Consider the following 24,409-nt stretch of genomic DNA (forward strand, 5'->3'; position numbering starts at 1 on the left):
CATGTATATTTGATTTCAATTCTATTTATGACTTATTTTAGTTTTCTTTTTTAATATACTTATATTGTATATTTTTATTAAATTTTGAAAAAAATGACTAAATTATTAATTAATTATTTAAAAATGAGATGGGGATTAAAAATATATCCCCGAGGAAAAAGGAGTGAGGACGGGGCATGAAAAATTTATATGGGCCCGAACACGCCTCATTTTTAACCCTAACTCCTATTATGGCCCATCATGTACTTTGTTGATTAAACTGGAGTAGCACGCTCATGTACATGATACCCAAAGTCCAGCTACCCCAACTTGGGCCTTTGGTCCAAACTCAAAAGTACCGAACACCTTCTCCCCCCACTCATATTCCCCACGCGTGAAAACCTGACATCATCTCAACCATTCAATCATCCACGTGTCGAAATCTAAATCATACACGTAAACACCCCATTGACGTCAACAGACAAAGCCCCTAAATCCACGTACTCTAGTGGCACAACTCGTAATTAAACCCGTCTTCAAACCCACTTTCATATCCGAAATTTCCGCAAATCTATAACGATCAAGTAAGTCTCTTCGGTGACTAACCTATACATACAACCTATACACACAGAAAAGTCTTGCTGAATTCAACTCCACCGTCTTCTCCAAGGTACTCTCTGTAAGTTCCTGCTTAATTAATATCGAAATTAATAAATATATATGTATTTGTTGAATTTGTATATATTTATGTGTATTGTGATAGTGTAAAATGGGGAAAGGAAGACCTAGGTCAGTAGAGAAAGGTGGATTAGGGCAAAATTCAAGTCTAGGGTTAGTTAATTCGATATGTATACCATCTGCGCCTGTGTATTATCCAACTGAAGATGAATTTAAGGATCCTCTAGAGTTTATTTACAAGATTAGGCCTGAGGCCGAGAGGTTTGGGATTTGTAAAATCGTTCCGCCCGAGAGCTGGAAGCCTCCGTTTGCTCTTGATTTGGAAAAGTTTATGTTTCCGACTAAGACGCAGGCCATTCATAGGTTGCAAGTTAGGGCTGCGTCCTGTGACTCGAAGACGTTTGAGTTGGAGTATAGTAGGTTTTTGGAGGGGAGTGGGGGGAAGAAGGCGAAGAAGAGGGTTGTGTTTGAGGGGGAGGATTTGGATTTGTGTAAGTTGTTTAATGCGGTGAAGAGGTTTGGGGGGTATGATAGGGTTGTCAAGGAGAAGAAGTGGGGGGAGGTTTCAAAGTTTGTGAGGTCGGTGAGGAAGGTTTCGGAGTGTGCTAAGCATGTGTTGTGTCAGTTGTATAGGGAGCATTTGTATGATTATGAGGTTTATTATAGTGAGTTGAATCGTGTGGCGGAGAAGAGTGGTGTGCGTGATGAGAGGAAATGTGAGCCAGAGGTGGATATGTTGAGTTCGAAAAGGAAAGGGAAGAATCAAGGGGACGGGGGAGTTGAGTTGGTTAAAGTGGAGGAGGGAGAGCTTGATCAAATATGTGAGCAATGTAGAAGCGGGCTGCATGGTGAAGTAATGCTGTTGTGCGACAGGTGTAATAAGGGTTGGCATATATATTGTTTGTCACCTCCTTTGAAACAGATTCCAGCTGGGAATTGGTACTGTTTAGATTGCTTAAATTCTGAGAAAGAATGTTTTGGATTTGTACCTGGTAGGCATATTTCACTAGAAGCTTTTAGGCGTGTAGCTGACAGAGCGAAGAAAAGATGGTTTGGTTCGGGACCTACCTCAAGAGTCCAACTGGAGAAGAAGTTTTGGGAAATTGTAGAGGGTTCAGCTGGTCCGGTTGAAGTTAAGTACGGTAGTGACTTGGATACGTCCGTGTATGGGAGTGGGTTTCCTCGGGTTAGCGACCAAAAACCAGAAGCTCTAGGAGAAGACGTTTGGGATGAATATCGTGCAAGTCCATGGAATCTCAATAACTTGCCCAAGCTACAAGGATCAATGCTTCGAACGGTTCATCATAGTATTGCTGGTGTTATGGTACCTTGGCTTTATATTGGAATGCTGTTTTCATCTTTCTGTTGGCATTTTGAAGATCATTGTTTTTACTCGATGAATTATCATCACTGGTATGCACCTCTTTTTTAGCCATCCGGTTGGGACAAGATTTTTGAATCTTAATTTGTCTTATTCTGAGGGTTTCCTATCTAAAGATGCGTGCTATAGTTCATTCTCGAAAATATTATTGAATTTATTCTTTTTTGTTAAAAAATATGTGCTCTGTGCTGCTTGTATGATTTAGGGGAGAACCAAAATGTTGGTACAGTGTCCCTGGCAGTGAAGCAAGTGCTTTCGAGAAGGTACTCTGTGTTTATGGTGCATTAAAATCTTTCTTTGTCCCCCCTCTTACTCCCCAAAAATGTGCTGTACAGACTTATAGTTTGTAATTTCATATTAATTGGTGTTATGAAAAAATTCCTCATCATTTTAACAGATATTTGTTAAGCATATTAATCCATTGCAGTTGTGTCAGTTAGCCCCATTTAATTTATTAGGTTCACTTCGGATTAATGATTAAAACAAGGTCAAGGAATGCAAAAGTAGATTCTTGTTTTTTTATTTAATTTGACTCCTGTGTCAGAACCTTACTATATTTTTTTTGCACAACAGTGGAAGTATGTACAATAGTGACCAAAAGGATCTGGTTAGTTAGGATGGAGGGTATTTTTTTCTTCCCCACGGAACAGAAATTCATAGAGACCATTGCAGGTTTCACCAACCCCCATTAAAGATTTTATTTAGCAGGAAACCAAAATGTGTAGCAAGTTCCCCTAAATTAAAAATTTGGATCCATACGGTTATCTAGATATATGAATTATCTTGCACAGTTAGGGCATACCTTTCTAACTGTCAGTAAGCAAATCTGTCCTTAGACACATTTTTTGCTTGGTGTCTCATACTTGGAACTGTTCTTGCTTCCAGCATCTATTTATTTCGCTACAAGAGTTCTTGTATTAGGTACGAAAATTGGAGGACCCATTTTGTTGTATGTTGCTATTTTTGATTGCAACTAGTTGTTGGGATACCTCTTCGCTACCTGTTTCAAAAAATATGTTCTTATTAGCCTCTATTAGTAAAAATATGTTGCCTGCCGCTTCATTTTTTGAAGGCATAAGGTTTTCTTCTAGCAATTATTCAATCAGTAGTGTATCTTTGGTAGCGACTGCTGTATGCTTCTTAGTCGGTGCTTAATTTGAACTTGGCAATATTATGCTTCTCCTCTGTTAAAGGAAAGAACTTTTGACAACTTTAATTGTAACTTGTTCAGATGGTTTGATTGGTTTTCTTCATGGTCAAAGAATTCTTGTGACTTTGAAGTTCCCTTTGCAGGTGATGAGAAATTCCCTTCCCGATCTATTCGATGCTCAACCAGATTTGCTTTTTCAGCTTGTCACCATGTTAAATCCATCTGTCCTGCAAAACAGTAATGTTCCGGTTTACAGTGTACTGCAGGTTTGATGCTTCAGTACATACATGTGCTTCACTAACACACACAAAAACACATACATACATACATATATATAGAGAGGGAGACACTCTATGGAAAACCACCTTATATAGAGTCTAGTAGAGAACATCCATATATACGCACAAAATACATGTATTAATCTCATTATTCATCAAATATATAATTAGTAAGTCAAAAAAATAAATATTCATCATTTTTCCTCCAAAAAAATGATCAAAATTAATCATAATATCCAGACTGGTTCTATAGTAGAATTATATTCATCCAAAGTGATTCTACAGTAGAATCAAATTTAACATTCAAATTTTTTACTTAAGATGTATGTGTTAGATTGTTTGTGCATGTTGATGTATGATTAGTATGCTACATTAGAATCAGATTTTATGCATAAGTATGATTAATTTTAAAGTTATTAATGAAATATTAGAGTAGAATCAAATGGTTCTCTACGGAATTCTATATAAGATAGTCCTCTATGCAACAATGGCGTGTGTGTGTGTGTGTGTGTGTATATATATATATATATAATGAGGCTTGAAGAGCAGAACTGTTTAGAGAATAGTATCGATGCAATAGTTTTGGTATTTGCCCTTTTTTGTGGCCCACTTTGGAGATTGTTCAAAATCTTTTATGCTGTTTGTTTTACACTATCAATTCCTTGTCACTTAGTGACACTGAAATATTGCCATGCTTCTACTGCAAGAAACAGATGCATATAACTTTTCCAGAGAGTTAGTTTTTTTTTCTTCTGATCAGAAGTTGAATGAATTTTGGTGTATACTCAAAATTATAAGTTGATATTCTAAATTTTCATGAGCTGTTTGTCTTTTTGTATTATGTTCAATCATGCTATGATCAATCCCACCAGGTGGTGGTTGAGTCTAGACAACGTTCAGTATTTTTTACAATGTTGTCAGACTTGGAGATGGGCTCAAGAGTTGTTAGTTGCAAGCAAAGTAGGCTAATAAATAGTTGTTACAAGTTGATTAAAAAGTAGTTGTTAGTTGATTAAATGGCAAAATGTGATTCTAGCATCTATGTCATAATAATAGTCAAAGTATGCCGTGATGTGAGGGGATATTATGAATTTCCGCTCTATTAACTTCTCACACCGTCTCTAAAGCCAGCATGATACAATCAAAATATATAAGATATATTATAGGCAAGCCTTTATTACCCGTTTCTCTATATCCAAGGGATGATTATTCTTGGAACCTTTTACCTGCTGAAACTCTTACCTCCTAGATGTCTAGGAGTAGGAGTACATTTGTATTGATTTTGATGCTCTCTTTTTTGTTACTTGGTTCAAGATTACAATAAATATAAATATAATAAACTATGAAGGTGATTTTACTATATTGTTATCTCCCTTCTGAAATGGTAATCATGTTTTTTACATATTGCTCAAGTAGGTGGTTCTTCTGTACTAGTCGACACTGTGACTTACAAAGATGTTCGTGAACCGAATTTTTTGGGTTTACATATTTTGAGAGTGTATGTATGAATGATATCACTGATTGTAATTTAGTTGTGTGCATGTTCTTTGTCAGGAGCCAGGAAACTTTGTCATCACCTTCCCCAGATCATATCATGGAGGTTTCAACTGTGGTAAGCTAAAGTGTTGCTAAATGTCTATGATGATAATTAAGAGAATTGATATTATGCTATGACCCCCAATCTTTTGGATGTCAGTTTGGGTCTTTGACCTTTTTACTTTGCAGGCTTAAATTGTGCAGAAGCAGTCAACTTTGCTCCTGCTGATTGGCTACCTCATGGAGGTTCCGGTGCGGATCTTTATAAACTTTATCGTAAATCTCCTGTTTTATCTCACGAGGAGCTTATCTGTGTTGTGGCCAAGGTCTTTCCTCACTTTTTATGTTTTCTTTTTAGTTTATAGAGATAATTGTGAGACCTTCACTTCTCATTTTCTTGAAAATTCCATATTTTAGTCATTTTATAACAAATGATGAGTGTTTACTGCAAGAATTACTATAGAGTAGTAAGAAATGATTTATACTTTGTGCCTTTGAAATTTGGCTGCCTTGTTTAGATAATTATGGTTGGATCATAGACTTTAGTTACCAGGACCAGTGCTTCTTTTGTACAAGGCTTAGTAGTATCTGTGTCTAACTGAAAAAACCCGATTGAAATCAGAGTAGAAGACTTTCTAATATCAGACAAGTATACAACCAAGAGACCTAGCCATCTCCTGAAAGAATGGAGGCCCAATATATAATTCTGTGGTTAATGCATCTGTTTGACCAATTTTATCTTGCTTGCAGACTGAATTTGATAGCAAAGTAACACCTTACCTAATGAAGGAATTGCTCCGTATTTACAACAAAGAGAAAAGCTGGAGAGCTAGACTTTGGAGAAATGGCATTGTGCGGTCTTCCTTAATGTCGCCTCGGGAGCAGCCTCAGTATGTGGGTGTCGAAGAGGTATATTTGAAATTACTCGCCTACCATTGGGTTTAAATTTTCAACAGAGCATCTAAAGTGACCAAAGTTATACTGATTGCGAATGTTGGTGGTATCAAAGGATCCTACGTGCATCATATGCCAACAATATTTGTATCTATCTGCTGTTGCTTGCCGTTGTAGGCCGTCTACTTTTGTGTGTCTTGAGGTCAGAGGCTTATTAATATTTGAATAGTAATATTAATCTGTAGATATCGTTATGATAAGTCATACTTCTTATTTTTTTCTCGTAAAACATTTGGTCCTTTTTTCCAATTTATGAAATACTATTTCTTTCAGGGTGATATTACTTGTCTAAAACTAATAATATATAACTGTATCTATTATGCAGCACTGGAAGCACCTTTGTGAATGCAAAGCAAATAAACATCGCCTCCTTTACCGTCATTCACTAGCAGAGTTAAATAATCTAATTCTGAATGTTGCTGGGAGGGGTGACTACACAGAGGCTACCCAAGATAAAAATTTACAAAAGCAGCAACTCTATTCGCTTGATATTGGTACATTGTCAAAAAAGGTAACAATAAGTTCAAATACACTCCCATTTACTTGCATTTTTAGCTTCATCGTGCTCTTTGATTCATCATAATTGGCCAGCCTCTTTTACAATATACAGTATATATATATATATATATATATATATATATATATATATATATATATATATATATATGTTACATGTAGTTTAACTGTTATTTTGTTTTAAAAGTTTCATTGGCCTATTTGAAGTTGCTATATATAAACTGTGAACATGTAATTGGAGACTTGTACATTTTTTAATGTTTCTAGAGGACAATGTATAATACCCATATTCGAAGAGAATCTTAACTCCTGTCGTGCAAATTGTTGTAATCCAACTCGAGCTGCTTGCGAATAAACCCAGCTCAGCTCAATGAGTAGAGTTTGTGCTCATCTAACTTTTACGAGCAGCTCAACTCACTTAAAAATACCCGGACTCCAATTCGGCTCAAATTACAGCTTTTCATAGGAACTATTATCTGGTTGTGACACAGAGAATTAATATTCTTGAATAATATAAGATTATTTTAAGCCCTTCCTCTGACACGTTAAAGTTGTAGATGGACTGGGTACTTAACATGGTATTTGAGCTTAATTTGGGCAGTGCCATCATATTGCAGAGAATTTTGGAGAACTTGTCATATCTGGACATGCTATTGACTTAGTGTAGAAGGATCAGTTACTCTGATTCATGTGGGAAGGGATTTAGTGGGGCATCTATGAGTCTATGACATCCTTTATTTGATAATTGTAAGGAAGTCATGTTTTTAGGCCAGCACTTATTATCTGCTCCGCTATGCTTGTAAACTTGTCACTGAGATATAGGTTAAACTACTTAATTTTGAAACAAGCATGTGAAGATTATACCAATTAGCCTTCGGGGAGTGCAGAGCTACTAATGGCATTATAATGGTTAATGATAGACGAAATAAAGAGTTCATGGTAGAGGTTAAAATTTGTGTCGCCAGTAACAAAATTCCATAATTTATACCAGCAGGATTTTGTAGATCATGCAAGTTGACTTTATAATGTTTGCAGGTAGGAAGTGTCCACGTCAACCTTGTGCAACTTGCTGAAGAGTGGCTTTCAAGATCTTGTAAGCTTCTTCAGATGCCATACTCCATTGTTGCTTTTGCAAATGCACTAAAGGAAGCTGAACAGTTTCTTTGGGGTGGTTCTGAAATGGACTCGGTTAGCTTTATCTCTTTATTTAATTTTCAAGATGTCCATACATTGTTATCCTGTAGTGTTATATGTATCCTTTTCTTCCTGGAACTAAAGGTGCGGGAAGCAACAAAGAACTTGATTGAAGCTCAGAATTGGGTAGAAGGTGTAAAAGATTGTGTAGACAAAGTGGAATTGCGGTTATGCCATGGCAACAATGACATGGACAGAGTACATATGAAACATGTTCGTGGGTTGCTGAATATCGATTCTGTGCCTTGCAATGAGCCTGAATTTCTCAAACTGAAGGTGTAGTATATTTTCACGTGGCAGCTGTTTGATGAGTGTGCATTCCTTTCTATTATAACTTTGGTCTCTTTTTTTTTTTTTTTTTTTTTTTTTTTTTTTTTTTTTTTTTTTTTATGTAGGAATATGCAGAAGAAGCTGAAGTATTAATTCAGGACATTGAGTCTGCTCTTTCTATGTGCCCCCAAGTCTCCGTAAAAAAGCTTGTCCCCTATATATGCTATTATTTATATATCTGTTTATGAATTAGATTGCTCCATTTTTTTTTTACTTTCAAAGTAAGATCTCCTCCAATTTTTTCCTGTCTACGATGACTGCTTTTAATTTATAGATGTGTTCGATCATTTATTGATATTGTGATGTTCAGATTGTTGATTGGGAGATTTTGCATAGCAGAGCGTTTGCCTTGGGGATCTTTGTCGAAGAAAGTGAAAAATTATCTAATAAGCTTTCTTTTGTGAAGGTACATTTTTTTTTGTATTATGGATAAAATCTGGCCTCCCATGCAGGCCGATATCTAAAACTGCCACCTATGGAACTACAAGCAAATTAGAAGAAAGAACATCAAACATACCAACTATATTCCAAATTCTTTTAACAAATAACATATGTCGAAACAAGCCCATCATAAAACCCAGCAACTGAACACAAACTCTACAAAACAGAACACCAAAATGTGCAATTTCCCTCGGCTCCCCACACAGAAACTTAAAGCCAGTCATCCACAATATCCTTAACAATCTACCACCATGAACGAACCATAAAACCTAAAATTAGGCACAGTACAAAACTACATTCAATGATCGCTATGCCAAAGCACTACTAATGAGATTTAGACAGACCTGAACATTCCATAAATACCTGACAAAAAAGCAATATTATTATTAACCCTATTAAAAGTTAAAAGAATTTATGGTGACTAGCTCTATTTTGAATGTAATTATGATTTTTTTTTTTTTTTTTGCAATATGATTTTTTGACACTAACTTACTTCGATTCTGTAGATCTGGGTCGAAGGTGTAAGAAAATGCATTATGGAAAAATCTCCAGCAGCGATTGAGGTAGACAGCTTGGACAAGTTGAAGTCTGAGGTATGTTCTGGATGTCGATCCAGATATTATATTGTAGTACACATGTATTCTCTATATGTTTATTCTCTGTTATATGATACCTGCAGGTCTCAGAACTCCAAATTCAACTCCCTGAAATCGAAATGCTTGGGGATTTAATGAGGCGAGTGGAATCATGTCAATCTCGGTGTAACAAGATATTGGATGGTTCTGTGAACCTAAAGGTTATGCTGCCAAGTAAATATTATTTGGTCTCAAATTGTTTATATATATTCAGATGTTCTTATATTGACGCTCAATTTTTTTTTTTTTGCAGCAACTTGAATTGTTTCTCCAGGAAATGGATGGTTTCACTGTCAATGTGCCCGAGTTGAAACTTTTGAGGCAATATCAGAAGGATGCTGTCTTATGGATCTCCCGCTTTCAAATTGCTGTGCAAAATTCTGAACAATGTAATGATCTGGAGAATGTTGTTACTGAGTTGACACGCATCATAAAAGATGGGACTCTTCTGAAAATTCAAGGTCTATTTAATACCTTATGATTTTTCTTAATTATCTAATATTTTGGGTAAATTTTGTTGAAATACATTATGCATGGTTGTCATGATCAGTTCTTTTTTCTTTTGTATAGTTGATGAGCTGTCACATGCTGAGATTGAGCTAAAAAAGGCGGAGTGCAGGCTGAATGGACTTGAGGTAAACTAGACCTTTGTATTAATTTATATATAGTATATTAGTGCAGCTGTGCTAATTTGTGGATATAAGGTGGGTTTGATTGAGTATGAAAAGGTCTGAAGAGGCTATCACATTTGCAACCCAATTTTAGTTAGAGGTAATTGCAATTCGGACCCCCTATCTTTCGTTCAAAAAAGATATTGTACCCATACTTTTGAAAACTCAAATCGGACCCCATAACTTTACATTCCAAGAACGATATGCACCCCCTCCGTTAACTGCCGTTAACTTCTTACAACTGCTGTTAAAATACTCTTTCCGTCCCTTTTTAGTTGTCACATTGGTTTTGTGCTTGTCAAACTGACCAAAGTTTGACTGAAATTTATTGATATTTTATCACATGATTAATAAATATGAATTATTCTATTTTAAAAAGAAAATATATATCACATTAAACATTAATAAATATGAATAAGATTAATTTAGAAAATGAGAATTAGATGAATCAAATGATTTTAAAAAACTGAAAATTACATCTTAAAGTAGATTAAAAGTTATTTCCGGTGATATATTTTTTTTATTTTATCAATTGATAAAATATCAATAAATTTCAGTCAAACTTTGGTCAATTTGACCGGCACAAAACCAAATGTGACAACTAAAAAGGGACGGAGGGAGTAATTTTAACGGCAGTTGTAAGAAGTTAGCGGCAATTAACGGAGGGGGTGCATATCGTTCTTGGAATGTAAAGTTATGTCCGATTTGAGTTTTCAAAAGTATGGGTACAATATCATTTTTGAACAAAAAATAAGGGGTCCGAATTGCAATTACTTCTTTTAATTATGTTTGAGCACTCATAGTTAGAGAACAGGTGACAGTTAGGAGCGTCTCCAGGATTGTGTGTGTGTTTATATATAGGTCATTGTTCCGTAGAGAACCATCTTATATAGAATCCCGTGGAGAACCATTTGGTTTTACTTTAAAATATTATTAATAATTTTAAAATTGATGATACTTGTGCATAAATTTTGATTCTAAAGAAAAATACTAATCATTATATAACATGCACAAACAATTTAACACTTACGACTTAGTAAAAAATTTGATTTTTAAATTTGGTTCCACTGCAAAAACAACCATTTTGGAGTGGAACCAATTTGGATATCATGATTAATTTCCAATGATTTTTTGGAGGAATGCGAAAAACTTTTTTTGATTTACTTATTAAATATTTGATGAATGATGAGATCGATACATTTATTTGTGGGTATACAGGTGTTCTCAACTAGATTCTATTTAAGGTGTTTCTTCATGGAGTGCGACTCATCTATATATATATATATATATAGGGTAGTACTCCATAGCATACCCTCTTATATGGAGTTACGTAGCACGCCATTATAAATATATACATAATATATATTCTATTATATTTTTTATGAAATATAATTGCAAATTTTGATTATTAAACAAGAAAATGAAGTTATACAATTTTTTTATTCCAAAGATCATCTAAAATTATGCAATATCTCAACATGATTCTATTACAGAATAATAATCATCCAGAATATTCTGTTGTAGAATCAATTTTGAAAATATACTTTTTTTAATCAAATTTTAAGTGTTAAATTACTTAAAATATATTTATTTTATAGTATTCTATATTAGAATCACGTTTTATATGTATTCTATAACAGAATTTATAATAAAATTGATGATTTATAGTGGCGCACTATGTAACTTCATATAAGGAGTCCCTTCCTGGAATGTTGGCCTACATATATATATATATATATATATATATATATATATATATATATATATATATATATAGAGTAAGGTTCGAGGGAGAACCTCACTATCAAGGGAACCGAGAGAACTCCCTTAGATGCCGTTCATTCATTAGATATAATATATTTATTACCATTTTTAAATTCAATCAGAATATGTCCAAATCTAATATTAACAAGGGCAATTTCGGACAAAATCTGTTTGTCAATATTTTCATATCTTCTAAGTTTGGTATTTTCCACATCTCAAGCTGTAAAGTAAATAACGCAAATTATTACAGAATCTGGAATCCAAATCTTGTATTTTTAAAATAATTTCTATTTTTGGTATTTCAGCCAACTCAACCTATTCATCATTAACTTAAATCAATTCACATATTTTTGTTTGTGTAAATCTAGTCCAAATTTCCAGATAACCTTAAGATATTCTAAATTATTTTAAATCAAATCCTACCTTATTTAAAAAGAACACATAACAAAATCGTATATTATATGTTAATAATTAAAGAAAGATCTAATAAAATTTTTTGTAGAATCTTGTATCTATTAAATAAACTTAATCAAATATTTGATTTATCTTACCCTTAAAATTTTTAGTAGAATCTTAAAGTATTTATTAAAAACTTAATCATATAGTTAAAAAAGTTATATTAAATTATATATATTGTTAATGGAACCTTTATTACAATATCAATAAAATTACTAAAAAAACTCTAATACACATAAAATATATTTAATATTAAAATAGTAGAATTATAGTGAAACACTTAATAGTATCTTAATATTATCAATGTGACACTGAGCAGAGAAGAGTATCAATAAATTTTTTACTAGAATCTTAATTTACTAGAATCAAATACACATTAGAAATATATCATAAATCTTGATTATCAAAATAGAAAGTTTAATACATTAGTAAGTAGAATCTTCATTAATGTATCTCTAAATGATTTTAATTTAAATTAAATTTTATTTGAGAAGATCACATAACAAAACTATATAATATATATGACCAAATAATGAAACACCTAATAAATTTTTTAAATAGAATCTTAATGTACTTATTAAAATACATATAAATTATATTCAATTAAATTTTATATTGATGTACCACCTAATAAATTTAATAATGAAACACCTAATAATTTTTTTAGTAGAATCTTCGTTGATGTACCACTAAATTATATTCAAATAAATTCTATTTTATTTGAAAAGAACACATAACAAATTTATATGTTGAATATGATCAACTAACGAGACACTTAATAAATTTTTAGTGGAATCTCAATGCACTTATTACTTACACTTGATCACGTTATTTACAGAATTATATTAACTTTTATATTGTTGGTAGAACACTTATTATAATTTTAATAATATAATATTAAAAATGTCTCACACACAATAATATTATATTAAAAAAATCTTGCTAGGTGTTCTAATATGTTAAATCAGATAATAAAAAAAATCTATTAACTATGTTCGAAAGTGTTTAAATGCCTTTTACCAATATTAATTAAGTATTCTATAATAAAGAAAAAGTATTTTTAATGCATCAATTAGTAGAATCGTATATAAAACATTTAATGCATCAATTAGTAGAATCGTAATTAATGTATCATTAAAATTAGTTTTATAAAATTAAATTTTACTTCAAAGAACACATAATAAAATCATAGTATATTATATATAACCAGCTAAATGAAACACCTAATAAAATATATTTATTATGGATAAAAAACTTAAGAGAATCTTAGTAAAATAATAAATGATGAAAATGTTTTACAAAGTATCTTTGAATATTTTGTACAAAGTCTTCTAATATTTTAAATCTTCTAGGGATTCTGGAATTAGTAAATAATGAAAATATTTTACTAAGATTCCGTTAAGTGTTTTTTTATATTTCAATTAAGAGAAGGATATATATGGAGCATTATCTATAAATTTTATGTTTTAATTGAGAAAAAATACAGAAGATACAGAAGCATTAAATCAAAGATAAGGAAAATATGAAAGCATTAAATATGAATCTCAATAAATACGGATAAAATACCTAAAAGAATCTTAGTAAAATAATAAAAAATGAAAATAGTAAAATATTTTAAATCTTTTACGTAATCTAGAATTAGTAAAGAATGAAAATATTTTACCAATGGATATTTTACTAAGATTCTGTGAAGTGTTTTCCATATTTCATTTAAGAGAAGAATATGAAAAACACATAGAAAGATATAGAAGCATTAAATTAAAGATAGGGAAGATATGAAAGCATTATATAAGAATCTCAATATATATGGTAATAAATTGTCATTGATTTCTTGTTTTTCAATGGTACAGAAATACCCCCAACATCACTAGATTTGATTGATTTTGTAAAGATATTATTTCAGAATATAATTATAGTAAGATTCTTAATCAACGGCAGATGTATGAGTTCTCTCGGTTCTCTTGATAGTATGAGTTCTCCCAGGATCTTACTCCTATATGAGTAAGGTTCGAGGGAGAACCTCACTATCAAGGGAACCGAGAGAACTCCCTTAGATGCCGTTCATTCATTAGATATAATATATTTATTACCATTTTTAAATTCAATCAGAATATGTCCAAATCTAATATTAACAAGGGCAATTTCGGACAAAATCTGTTTGTCAATATTTTCATATCTTCTAAGTTTGGTATTTTCCACATCTCAAGCTGTAAAGTAAATAACGCAAATTATTACAGAATCTGGAATCCAAATCTTGTATTTTTAAAATAATTTCTATTTTTGGTATTTCAGCCAACTCAACCTATTCATCATTAACTTAAATCAATTCACATATTTTTGTTTGTGTAAATCTAGTCCAAATTTCCAGATAACCTTAAGATATTCTAAATTATTTTAAATCAAATCCTACCTTATTTAAAAAGAACACATAACAAAATCGTATATTATATGTTAATAATTAAAGAAAGATCTAATAAAATTTTTTGTAGAATCTTGTATCTATTAAATAAACTTAATCAAATATTTGATTTATCTTACCCTTAAAATTTTTAGTAGAATCTTAAAGTATTTATTAAAAACTTAATCATATAGTTAAAAAAGTTATATTAAATTATATATATATTGTTAATGGAACCTTTATTACAATATCAATAAAATTACTAAAAAAACTCTAATACACATAAAATATATTTAATATTAAAATAGTAGAATTATAGTGAAACACTTAATAGTATCTTAATATTATCAATGTGACACTGAGCAGAGAAGAGTATCAATAAATTTTTTACTAGAATCTTAATTTACTAGAATCAAATACACATTAGAAATATATCATAAATCTTGATTATCAAAATAGAAAGTTTAATACATTAGTAAGTAGAATCTTCATTAATGTATCTCTAAATGATTTTAATTTAAATTAAATTTTATTTGAGAAGATCACATAACAAAACTATATAATATATATGACCAAATAATGAAACACCTAATAAATTTTTTAAATAGAATCTTAATGTACTTATTAAAATACATATAAATTATATTCAATTAAATTTTATATTGATGTACCACCTAATAAATTTAATAATGAAACACCTAATAATTTTTTTAGTAGAATCTTCGTTGATGTACCACTAAATTATATTCAAATAAATTCTATTTTATTTGAAAAGAACACATAACAAATTTATATGTTGAATATGATCAACTAACGAGACACTTAATAAATTTTTAGTGGAATCTCAATGCACTTATTACTTACACTTGATCACGTTATTTACAGAATTATATTAACTTTTATATTGTTGGTAGAACACTTATTATAATTTTAATAATATAATATTAAAAATGTCTCACACACAATAATATTATATTAAAAAAATCTTGCTAGGTGTTCTAATATGTTAAATCAGATAATAAAAAAAATCTATTAACTATGTTCGAAAGTGTTTAAATGCCTTTTACCAATATTAATTAAGTATTCTATAATAAAGAAAAAGTATTTTTAATGCATCAATTAGTAGAATCGTATATAAAACATTTAATGCATCAATTAGTAGAATCGTAATTAATGTATCATTAAAATTAGTTTTATAAAATTAAATTTTACTTCAAAGAACACATAATAAAATCATAGTATATTATATATAACCAGCTAAATGAAACACCTAATAAAATATATTTATTATGGATAAAAAACTTAAGAGAATCTTAGTAAAATAATAAATGATGAAAATGTTTTACAAAGTATCTTTGAATATTTTGTACAAAGTCTTCTAATATTTTAAATCTTCTAGGGATTCTGGAATTAGTAAATAATGAAAATATTTTACTAAGATTCCGTTAAGTGTTTTTTTATATTTCAATTAAGAGAAGGATATATATGGAGCATTATCTATAAATTTTATGTTTTAATTGAGAAAAAATACAGAAGATACAGAAGCATTAAATCAAAGATAAGGAAAATATGAAAGCATTAAATATGAATCTCAATAAATACGGATAAAATACCTAAAAGAATCTTAGTAAAATAATAAAAAATGAAAATAGTAAAATATTTTAAATCTTTTACGTAATCTAGAATTAGTAAAGAATGAAAATATTTTACCAATGGATATTTTACTAAGATTCTGTGAAGTGTTTTCCATATTTCATTTAAGAGAAGAATATGAAAAACACATAGAAAGATATAGAAGCATTAAATTAAAGATAGGGAAGATATGAAAGCATTATATAAGAATCTCAATATATATGGTAATAAATTGTCATTGATTTCTTGTTTTTCAATGGTACAGAAATACCCCCAACATCACTAGATTTGATTGATTTTGTAAAGATATTATTTCAGAATATAATTATAGTAAGATTCTTAATCAACGGCAGATGTATGAGTTCTCTCGGTTCTCTTGATAGTATGAGTTCTCCCAGGATCTTACTCCTATATATATATATATATATATAGAGAGAGAGAGAGAGAGAGAGAGAGAGAGGGAGAGAAAAGCTATAAGGAGCCCACATTTATAGTGGAGTTTTGGAGTCCCCTATTCATAAGATATAATCTGATAGTTTCAATTTTAATTTTTTTTGTTCTACAATTTTTTTAACATCGAACAACCTGAAGATATGTTCTACAGCGTAATCAACAAGTATTACAATAACATTTATAAATCACAGGAAACTATGTTCTACAGTATAACTAACAAGCAGAACAATCATCTTAATGACTATTAAAGTTGTAGGATATTAACGATTAATTAGATAATGATGTTTAAGATTACTTATAAATGATAACTTTTATATAAATTTTGATAATCAAAGATATCATCTATGATTAAATTAAAAAAGTATGACTGGTACCCCAAAACTTTAACTTGAATGTGGACTCCATAGAACCTAACTCTAGAATGTTGAAACTAATTTAAGGCGTTAAATCAATTTAATCTAATGGCCCCTAAAGAGGCACCACACACAATTAAAATACACTCTATCATACATAATCCCACATAATCCCCCTTGTTTTTAATCTGATTTTTCTTGTCAATCGGTGAGTTTTTTTTTATATCTGATTTCACTGTATTTTTCTCCATCTCCCAACGAATAATTTGCATAACATATGTGTTATAGTTTGACGCGATTTAGGATTTTTTTATTTATTTTAGTTTCTAGTTTTTATTTAAGGAGGTTTTTAATGGATGTGTTCGAAAGCAATAATACTTGAATATCTGTATATGTGCTAATTAAATTTAATGTACATCTTTATAGGCTCTTCGACGTAAAGTGCCTTTAGAAACTTTCAAAGAAGTACTGGGTGAGGCAAGCAGGTATAATCTGCAGCCCATATGATGCTCAAACTTTCTGCTTCATATCTTTTTTTTTCTTTGTACTTCTTATGTAAATGACAGCTAATTAAATTTTGAAGCACAATATTACTCTCAGACTGCAGATTGGTGATGAGAAACTGTTTATCAATATTTTTGAAGTACTTACTGCTGCTTTGTCTTGGGAGGAGAGAGCAAATCATATACTTTCAAGTGACGCTCAAATATCTGATTTTGAGGATCTTATAAGGTTTGTTGTACAGTTTTCGGTATTTTGTAATTTGTTGCCTTGTTTCTTAATCTGTGCTTATCTGATGCCTCTAGTTTGTGACATTCAGGACATCTGAGGGCATTTCAGTGTTTTTACCTTCTCTGGAAAATGTCAAGGAAGCAGTATCAACAGCTAGGTCATGGCTGAATGAATCCAAACCTTTTTTGTATCCGTGTATCCCTGTTACACCAGACTCAGATGGTTTGCTGAAATCGGAGGCCCTGAAGGTTGTACTTTTTTTTCTGTATGCTGTCTTCTCCAGGATCTAAGATGCATTTAACTGACCCATTTCATTTTGCAGGAGTTGGTTGCACAGTCAGAGAAACTGAAAATACGTTTGATAGAAATATCTATGCTTCAGAAAATATTAGATAATTGCATTCAGTGGGAGGTACAGGCATACTCTGTACTTGATTATACAGAGAGCCTACTAAAAATCAATTTAGAGGATGGTAGTGCCATTGGCTTAACAGCAAAAATTGAACTTCAAATTCATTCATTGGAATCCGTTCTCAAAATGGGTTCTTGTCTTCCTATTGACTTTGCTGTGACTCAGAGACTTGATGATGCTTCTGCTGTTCTTCGTTGTTGCTTAAAGTCTCTCTCCTTTCGTGATACAACTCCAGTAATTGAGGTGAAGAACTGTGCTTGTCTAAGATAGTCCGCAGATGTGGGCAATTAGCATTTACTCTCTCTATGTATAAAGACAGAAGGAGCAGATAAATGTTTATATTTCAAGAACTTTTAACTTTATATAACTTAACATGCATGTATTACCCTGTACTCGTACCATTTCTTGTATTCTTTCAAGGTTTCTAACGGTCATAATCATTAAATAGAAAAGTAAATATGCGACGTTGATATATATTTGGTAAACATAGAAGTTATGTTGCCAATTCAAGTTATACTGTGCAGGATATTGTCAGTAACTTAAAGTTTACCATCGTTCTTTATATTTAGTGTGTGTTTATGTACTAAAAGGCCATATCTCATTTTCTAAACTAGGAAGTTATGATGTTACTGGAGGTTGCCAGCCACCTCCCCACTACTTATGCATCCTGTGAATTATGGAGTTCCCTGGTTGGTGGGATGAGCTGGCTTAAGAATGCATTGGAAATATTCTTGCCTTGTAATCGTAGGAAATTCAAGTTGAGTTATGTTGAAGAAGTTTTTCGGCAATCACAGGTACCAGTTTTAATCTTTTTGCCTATTGCACCCTTACTCGTTAGAGCTTTATATACTTACTCTTGAACTTTACGCACTAACTCGAGCTCAGTGTAGGAGTTTTCTCATCATATTAGTATTATGAGTGATGCATCTTTGACTTTTTCAAATTGCAGATTTTAAATGTATCTTTCCCAGCGATAGTAGATCAACTTAAAAACGCTATCAAGAAGCACAAGTGAGTTATTGGATTTCTCTTGTGAATATCTCGTTAGTCCGATCTTGTGCTTGGTCTTGAATAACAATATCTTTGAATTTGTGACTAGCTACTTTGAGATGAATGTTGATTAAGACACGGGGAGCATTGTTTTAATTTTTAAACATAATCCTGACTAGAGGCTCAATAGTTTTTACTGTCTTGTTTCTACATGAATTCACTCTTGTGATTTATTGTATGTAAAATTGCAGTTTGTGGCTTGAGCAAGTCCAACAATATGCCAGTGTGAAGTCTGGTGACCGGTCATCGTTTTTGCTGTTCCAGATTAAGGTACAAACTTCATTTCCTCAACTTGTCTTTCTACTTGTATATATACAATCTGTAAATTTAGTTTAGCCTTGAGATGTTGTTGTTACCTATCACAGTAATGGTTTTAACTTTGCATTGATGTTCTTCTTTTACTAGATTCAGGGCATGATAATATCTTTCCTATAATGGTAATTGATGAATGTCCAGGAACTTGGCAGCACTGATGCCTTTAATTGTTTGGAACTGGAAATGGTCTTTTCTGATGTGGAACGGGTTGAGCAATGGAGGCACAACTGTGAAAATATTGCTGGGTTGGTTGGAAATGTTAAGTCACTACCAGATGCTTTGGCTGAGGTCTAAAAAGAAATTATGTCTTCCTGTCATTGTAAAGTTGCTTAGTAATGATGCTATATTGCTTCTTTCTTCTTACCGCTACTTCGATGTTGTGCAGATAAGCGGTACCCTTGATAGGTCCCTGCATATATATAATTGTAAGGGACGCAAACTAGAACAATTATGCATACACTGCTTCTGTGGGTCAAAGGATCAGAAGCTCTTGACTTGTTCTATCTGCAATGACTGGTAAGGTATCATGGCCAGAGCTATAATGTTAGTAATCTTACAATTTTGTGTCAGTCTTTCATATAGAAAGATGTTACAAAGTGTCCTTTCAATTATCATTGTTGAGCTCATTACTAAGTGAACTGGCTTCTGCTTACTGATTGGTATAGCAGTTTGATCCATAATGTTCTGTCATAATCTTTTTGTTTTTTTAGTCTGTCATTGTTATATATGACAATTTTGATATAGAAATCTCTTCATACATTTTCTGTGGCGGTGGTCCCAAAAGCCAATCGGCCTGAAATTCTTGTGTTGCTATTGTAAAGTTGAGCCCTGTACAGGTGCAATAGTCTTTTTTTATTTATTTATATTATTGCTGATGTTTTCTTGTGAACAGCTACCATTTCAGGTGCATTGAGCCGATAGGACACGGTGATCCAAATAATTGTTTAAAATGTATATGCCCGTATTGTAACTTTATAAGAAGTGGGAACATAGCTAGAAGTGGAGGGGGCTATTTGGTATGCACTACATATCCATCCTCAGAGTCTCTTTTTTTAATATAATATAAAGTTCTTCATGCTATTTCTCTTCCTCTATTTTACACATCTTTATTGGCAGACAAAGAGAAAGCAGTTACCTAGCCTGACTAAGCTCACTCGAATTTTATCTGAAGCGAAGCTTCTGTGTGTGTGGTGAGGATCCGTGTACCTCTTGGCTTTCTTTCTTACAAATGAATTGCAAAACGTCCTCAATCTGAATGTTTACACTGTATTATGTTTGGATTTAGCATCTTTTTGTTATGTTTTGTAATGCAAAGTTATTTGGGTGGAGCCATGGAAGTCCTATATATATAGGTCATTCTTCCATTGAGAACGATTGTATATAGAGTCAAGTAGAGAACTATTTGGTTCTACTCTGATAAAATCTCATAAATAATTTAAAATTAATCATACTTATGCATATAATTTGATTCTAATGTAGAATGCTAATCAGATATAACATGCACAAACAATTTAACACTTTTAATTTAAGAAAAAAATTTGATCATTAAATTTGGTTCTACTACAGAACCACTTTGGACGAATCTGATTCTACTATATAACCAGTTTGAATATTATGATTAATATTCAACGATTTTCTGGAGGAAAATGATGAAACTTTATATTTTGATTTACTAATTAAATATTTGATGGATAATAAGATTAATACATTTTTGTGTGTATATATAGATGTTGTCTATTAGACTCTATATAAGGTGGTTCTCCATAGAGCGTGACTCATATATGTATGGAAGAAATCCAAGATACAAAGACTTTATTTTTATTTCCCAAACTTTTAACAACAGCAAAACCACAGGTCAGAAAGTATAAGTAGCACGTGTGTAGCACAAACGTCTGGAGATTTAGAGATTTTTCCTATCCAAAAGAGTTGAGGTGTTTCTTAGGACTTTTACTTCAAATTTGTTAGACTACAGTTCTAATATCAAGCCAATCCGAAAGACCAGTATAAAAGGAAACTCTCACCATTTCCTGCCTGATTTATTACTGCTTAGATTTAAGTACTGCATTGACTCTGGTGGTTTCTGATGCATCTTTTATACCTGTTTATTTTATATTAGATGTGGTAGCTAATAAGATGGTTTTCCAGGATCAAGGAGAGGGATATACTTCTCCAAATTGTTGAAAAAGCTGAATTGTGCAGAACACGCTTAACAGAAGTAGCTGATAGAGTCTTGGCGCATGTTGACAAGGATCTCGATATAGTGGCTGAAAAGCTTTCCACAGCATTAAAGGTATTAATTAATGATTTTTCATGCATAATCTGCAGCTGATATGCCTTGTGCCTATGCGATTTTGACAGTATTGTCATAGCTCCTGAGCACCATGTTCTCCAACTTAAATCTCTTTTATTCCCGCCAAATCTTTTTACCCTCTTCGATATATGTTTTGACCATAACCATTAAAGGTTTATAAAAATACTAAGCGCTTTTACAAATGTAGTTATGTAGTTCATAAATAAATAGTGTGTGTGTGTGTGTGTGTGTGTGTGTGTATTATATAAAAGATATTTTTGTAACTTAAAAATCCTATATTTTCATTGTCATTCTACTTATAATCTTAATTTGATGAATTCTTTATTTTCGTCGTCATTCTACTTGTAATCTTAATTTGGACTGTCATATAATCTGCATCACTATTTAGAACATACGTGATACAACTATATAACATTTATGATTACATGGTCTCACAAATGGAAATGATATTGTTATGTAGGATTTGAGAATCTTTTAGTAGCAGCCGGGTATGTCGGATCTGAAATTTATTGCTCACACGTGTAACTATACATTACATTATGAACATGTATGTATGTTTGAGAATATATATGGAGAACTGCGAACGTCCTATCACTTCATGGATGCCTGCTACCCCTTTCCATCATTGTGGGGTCCAGCAATAATAGATGATAATACACATAAAGTTTTAATATTAGTTGTTGGGTTCATCTATATGGTTTCTTGTCCATTCTGCGAGTCTGTTGAGGCTTGTGTATCTACTGTCTTCTGTACGCAGGCAGTTGAAGCTGCAGGAGTGTATGACCATGATAGCAACTGCAAATTTGAGATGGCATTAGCAAGGAATTCATGGAGGGTTAGAGCCCAGAAACTGTTAGAATCTTCGCTCAAGCCTACAGTTCAACAGATTCAACGTCATTTAAAAGAGGTACTACACTTGCTCCTTAGTCCTTACTCATATAAGAGAAGTACACCATCATTATGGTGTATTTAAATCATCCCCCCCCCCCCCCCCCACCCCAAACACACACACACACACACACACACTCACAGGTAAAAAAAGGGTATCAAACTAAGTATATGTTTCAGGGTTCTGCCATCAGCATACCGGTGGGAGATTACTTCAGGGAGAAACTTATTGAAGTGAAGCATCGCTGCGTGCAATGGGTCGATACGGCGAAGAAGGTTGAAGTTGGTGGTCATTAATCGAACATATTTGATTTTCTTATTACTTATATCTTACGACACTTTGTTTGCATGTGAACAGGTTTCGGTGGATTCTGGGGAACTTGAGTTGGATAAAGTTTATGACCTAATAATAGAGGGGAATGATTTGCTTGTTGACGTTGAAAAAGAACTCAAGGTAATGAACCTAAATAGTGTCTGATGGGTTGGTGCCATTTGTTTTATACTTGACAAATAATTTGGTGTGACTGCAGCTTTTGCAAGATAGAAGTATGCTCTACTGCATATGTCGAAAGCCCTATGATCAGAGAGCAATGATTGCTTGTGATAAATGTGATGAATGGTATCATTTTGATTGCATCAAGTTAACTTCACCACCAAAGGTTTACACTTGCCCTGCATGTAAGCTGGACAATGAATATTTGTCTTCGTCACTATCATCATCACAGGAGAGGTAAATCTATATTAAGTATTATATTTCTTGGATGAGATTGCTATTGTTGGAGATTTTTCTTCAGTAACTGCTTTGATATTTGTTATTTTGCTGTTGATATTTGTTCTCTTGAATCTGCCTCGTCACACTATATATGTATGCCTCTTGATACAGTGGAAGTCCAATATTTTGTCAATTCTTTTGTCTTAACACTTTTATGCATCTCCTGATCTGTGATTAGGAAATCTTGAATGCATTAATAATTAAATATTACAGTAAGATTATATTTCAATACTTTGGCAATTGATAATGAAGATGACCAACGGTGTTTGGATATTCCAATTGATTTGTAATCCTCTGTTCACATCGTATATGTCCTCTGATCAAAACGTCTGAACAGGTCTACCAACAAATGTGAAGAGCCCCAGACACCTTCTCCAGGAAGACCAGGTTCAAGGAGGAGAACAAAACAGACGGATTCTCTCTGTAGAAAGAGAGACAAACCAGACAGCACTGAAAATAATATTATCTCAAGGCTTCCAACTGGTTTTGGAAATTTGTTGTGGAGAAATAGGAAGCCTTTTAGAAGAGTAGCCAGAAAACGTGAAGAGTTTAACATTCTGTCCCTTTATCATTTACAACAATGACTTTTATTTACTCTTAACATTTAATTTATTCAATTAATTCATATATCCGAGTATCTGGCACAATTTTCTTTTATGATTCCTACACTATATTTGCAACTTGTATGGAGCATCTCTATCGCTGTAACATTCAATGCTAAAGAATATCTACCACTATGTATAAAACTCTAACACAATAAAACCTTGGCTAAAAATCTGAATAACATGTTAAAAATAAAATTTGTAGCGATAATATAAAAAGTCCATAACATTTTTTTTTATTTTATCAATAGTTATTGATAGTTATATAATGTATTACTATACTATTTTTAAATGATATATATATTACGAGACAATAATGTGATAAATTAAAAGTTAAATTCGATGATATAGTTAGAATTAATTAAATTCTAATAATATTTAAAGATGATAAATTATTCTAATAATAGATTTTGTGGAATTATTCATGACATTTCATATTTTCAATTTTTTATTTTCCAAATTTTTGATTAGAAATATTTTATTGATTATACTCTAATTATTAATATTAAAATTCTGTACGCAATTAAA

General features: G+C 31.9%; 1 protein-coding gene across 3 annotated transcripts; it reads left to right on the forward strand.

Annotated features, from left to right (window-relative positions):
- Positions 1 to 510: 510 nt before the first annotated feature.
- Positions 511 to 23,908, forward strand: LOC108208906 (lysine-specific demethylase JMJ17). 3 transcript variants are annotated; one of them, XM_017379504.2, is made up of 34 exons: positions 511 to 649; positions 743 to 2,070; positions 2,244 to 2,301; positions 3,332 to 3,454; positions 5,021 to 5,078; positions 5,192 to 5,328; positions 5,753 to 5,911; positions 6,012 to 6,098; positions 6,282 to 6,467; positions 7,508 to 7,660; positions 7,751 to 7,942; positions 8,062 to 8,133; positions 8,307 to 8,402; positions 8,944 to 9,030; positions 9,117 to 9,233; positions 9,326 to 9,533; positions 9,643 to 9,707; positions 17,226 to 17,284; positions 17,400 to 17,531; positions 17,620 to 17,779; positions 17,854 to 18,186; positions 18,558 to 18,737; positions 18,893 to 18,954; positions 19,185 to 19,263; positions 19,450 to 19,596; positions 19,694 to 19,824; positions 20,201 to 20,324; positions 20,425 to 20,498; positions 21,454 to 21,598; positions 22,377 to 22,526; positions 22,688 to 22,783; positions 22,866 to 22,961; positions 23,038 to 23,237; positions 23,617 to 23,908. In XM_017379504.2, the coding sequence occupies exons 2-34, from the start codon at positions 749 to 751 to the stop codon at positions 23,861 to 23,863; spliced, it is 5,535 nt and encodes a 1,844-aa protein (XP_017234993.1). In that variant the 5' UTR covers positions 511 to 649; positions 743 to 748; the 3' UTR covers positions 23,864 to 23,908. The 3 variants fall into 3 exon arrangements, with proteins under 3 accessions (XP_017234993.1, XP_017234994.1, XP_063943782.1); XM_017379505.2 differs by having other exon boundaries at positions 539 to 658; XM_064087712.1 differs by lacking the exons at positions 511 to 649; positions 2,244 to 2,301 and having other exon boundaries at positions 1,938 to 2,070.
- The last annotated feature ends 501 nt before the right edge of the window (positions 23,909 to 24,409 follow it).

The sequence above is a fragment of the Daucus carota genome, chromosome 2, assembly GCF_001625215.2.
Source record: "Daucus carota subsp. sativus chromosome 2, DH1 v3.0, whole genome shotgun sequence".
NCBI lineage: Eukaryota > Viridiplantae > Streptophyta > Magnoliopsida > Apiales > Apiaceae > Daucus > Daucus carota.

Coding starts and splice junctions, on each gene's coding strand:
- LOC108208906 (XM_017379504.2), top strand. CDS start 749: ATGGGGAAAGGAAGACCTAGGTCAGTAGAGAAAGGTGGATTAGGGCAA. Junction 2,071..2,243: donor TCGATGAATTATCATCACTG/GTATGCACCTCT, acceptor TGTATGATTTAG/GGGAGAACCAAAATGTTGGT. Junction 22,962..23,037: donor ACGTTGAAAAAGAACTCAAG/GTAATGAACCTA, acceptor GTGTGACTGCAG/CTTTTGCAAGATAGAAGTAT.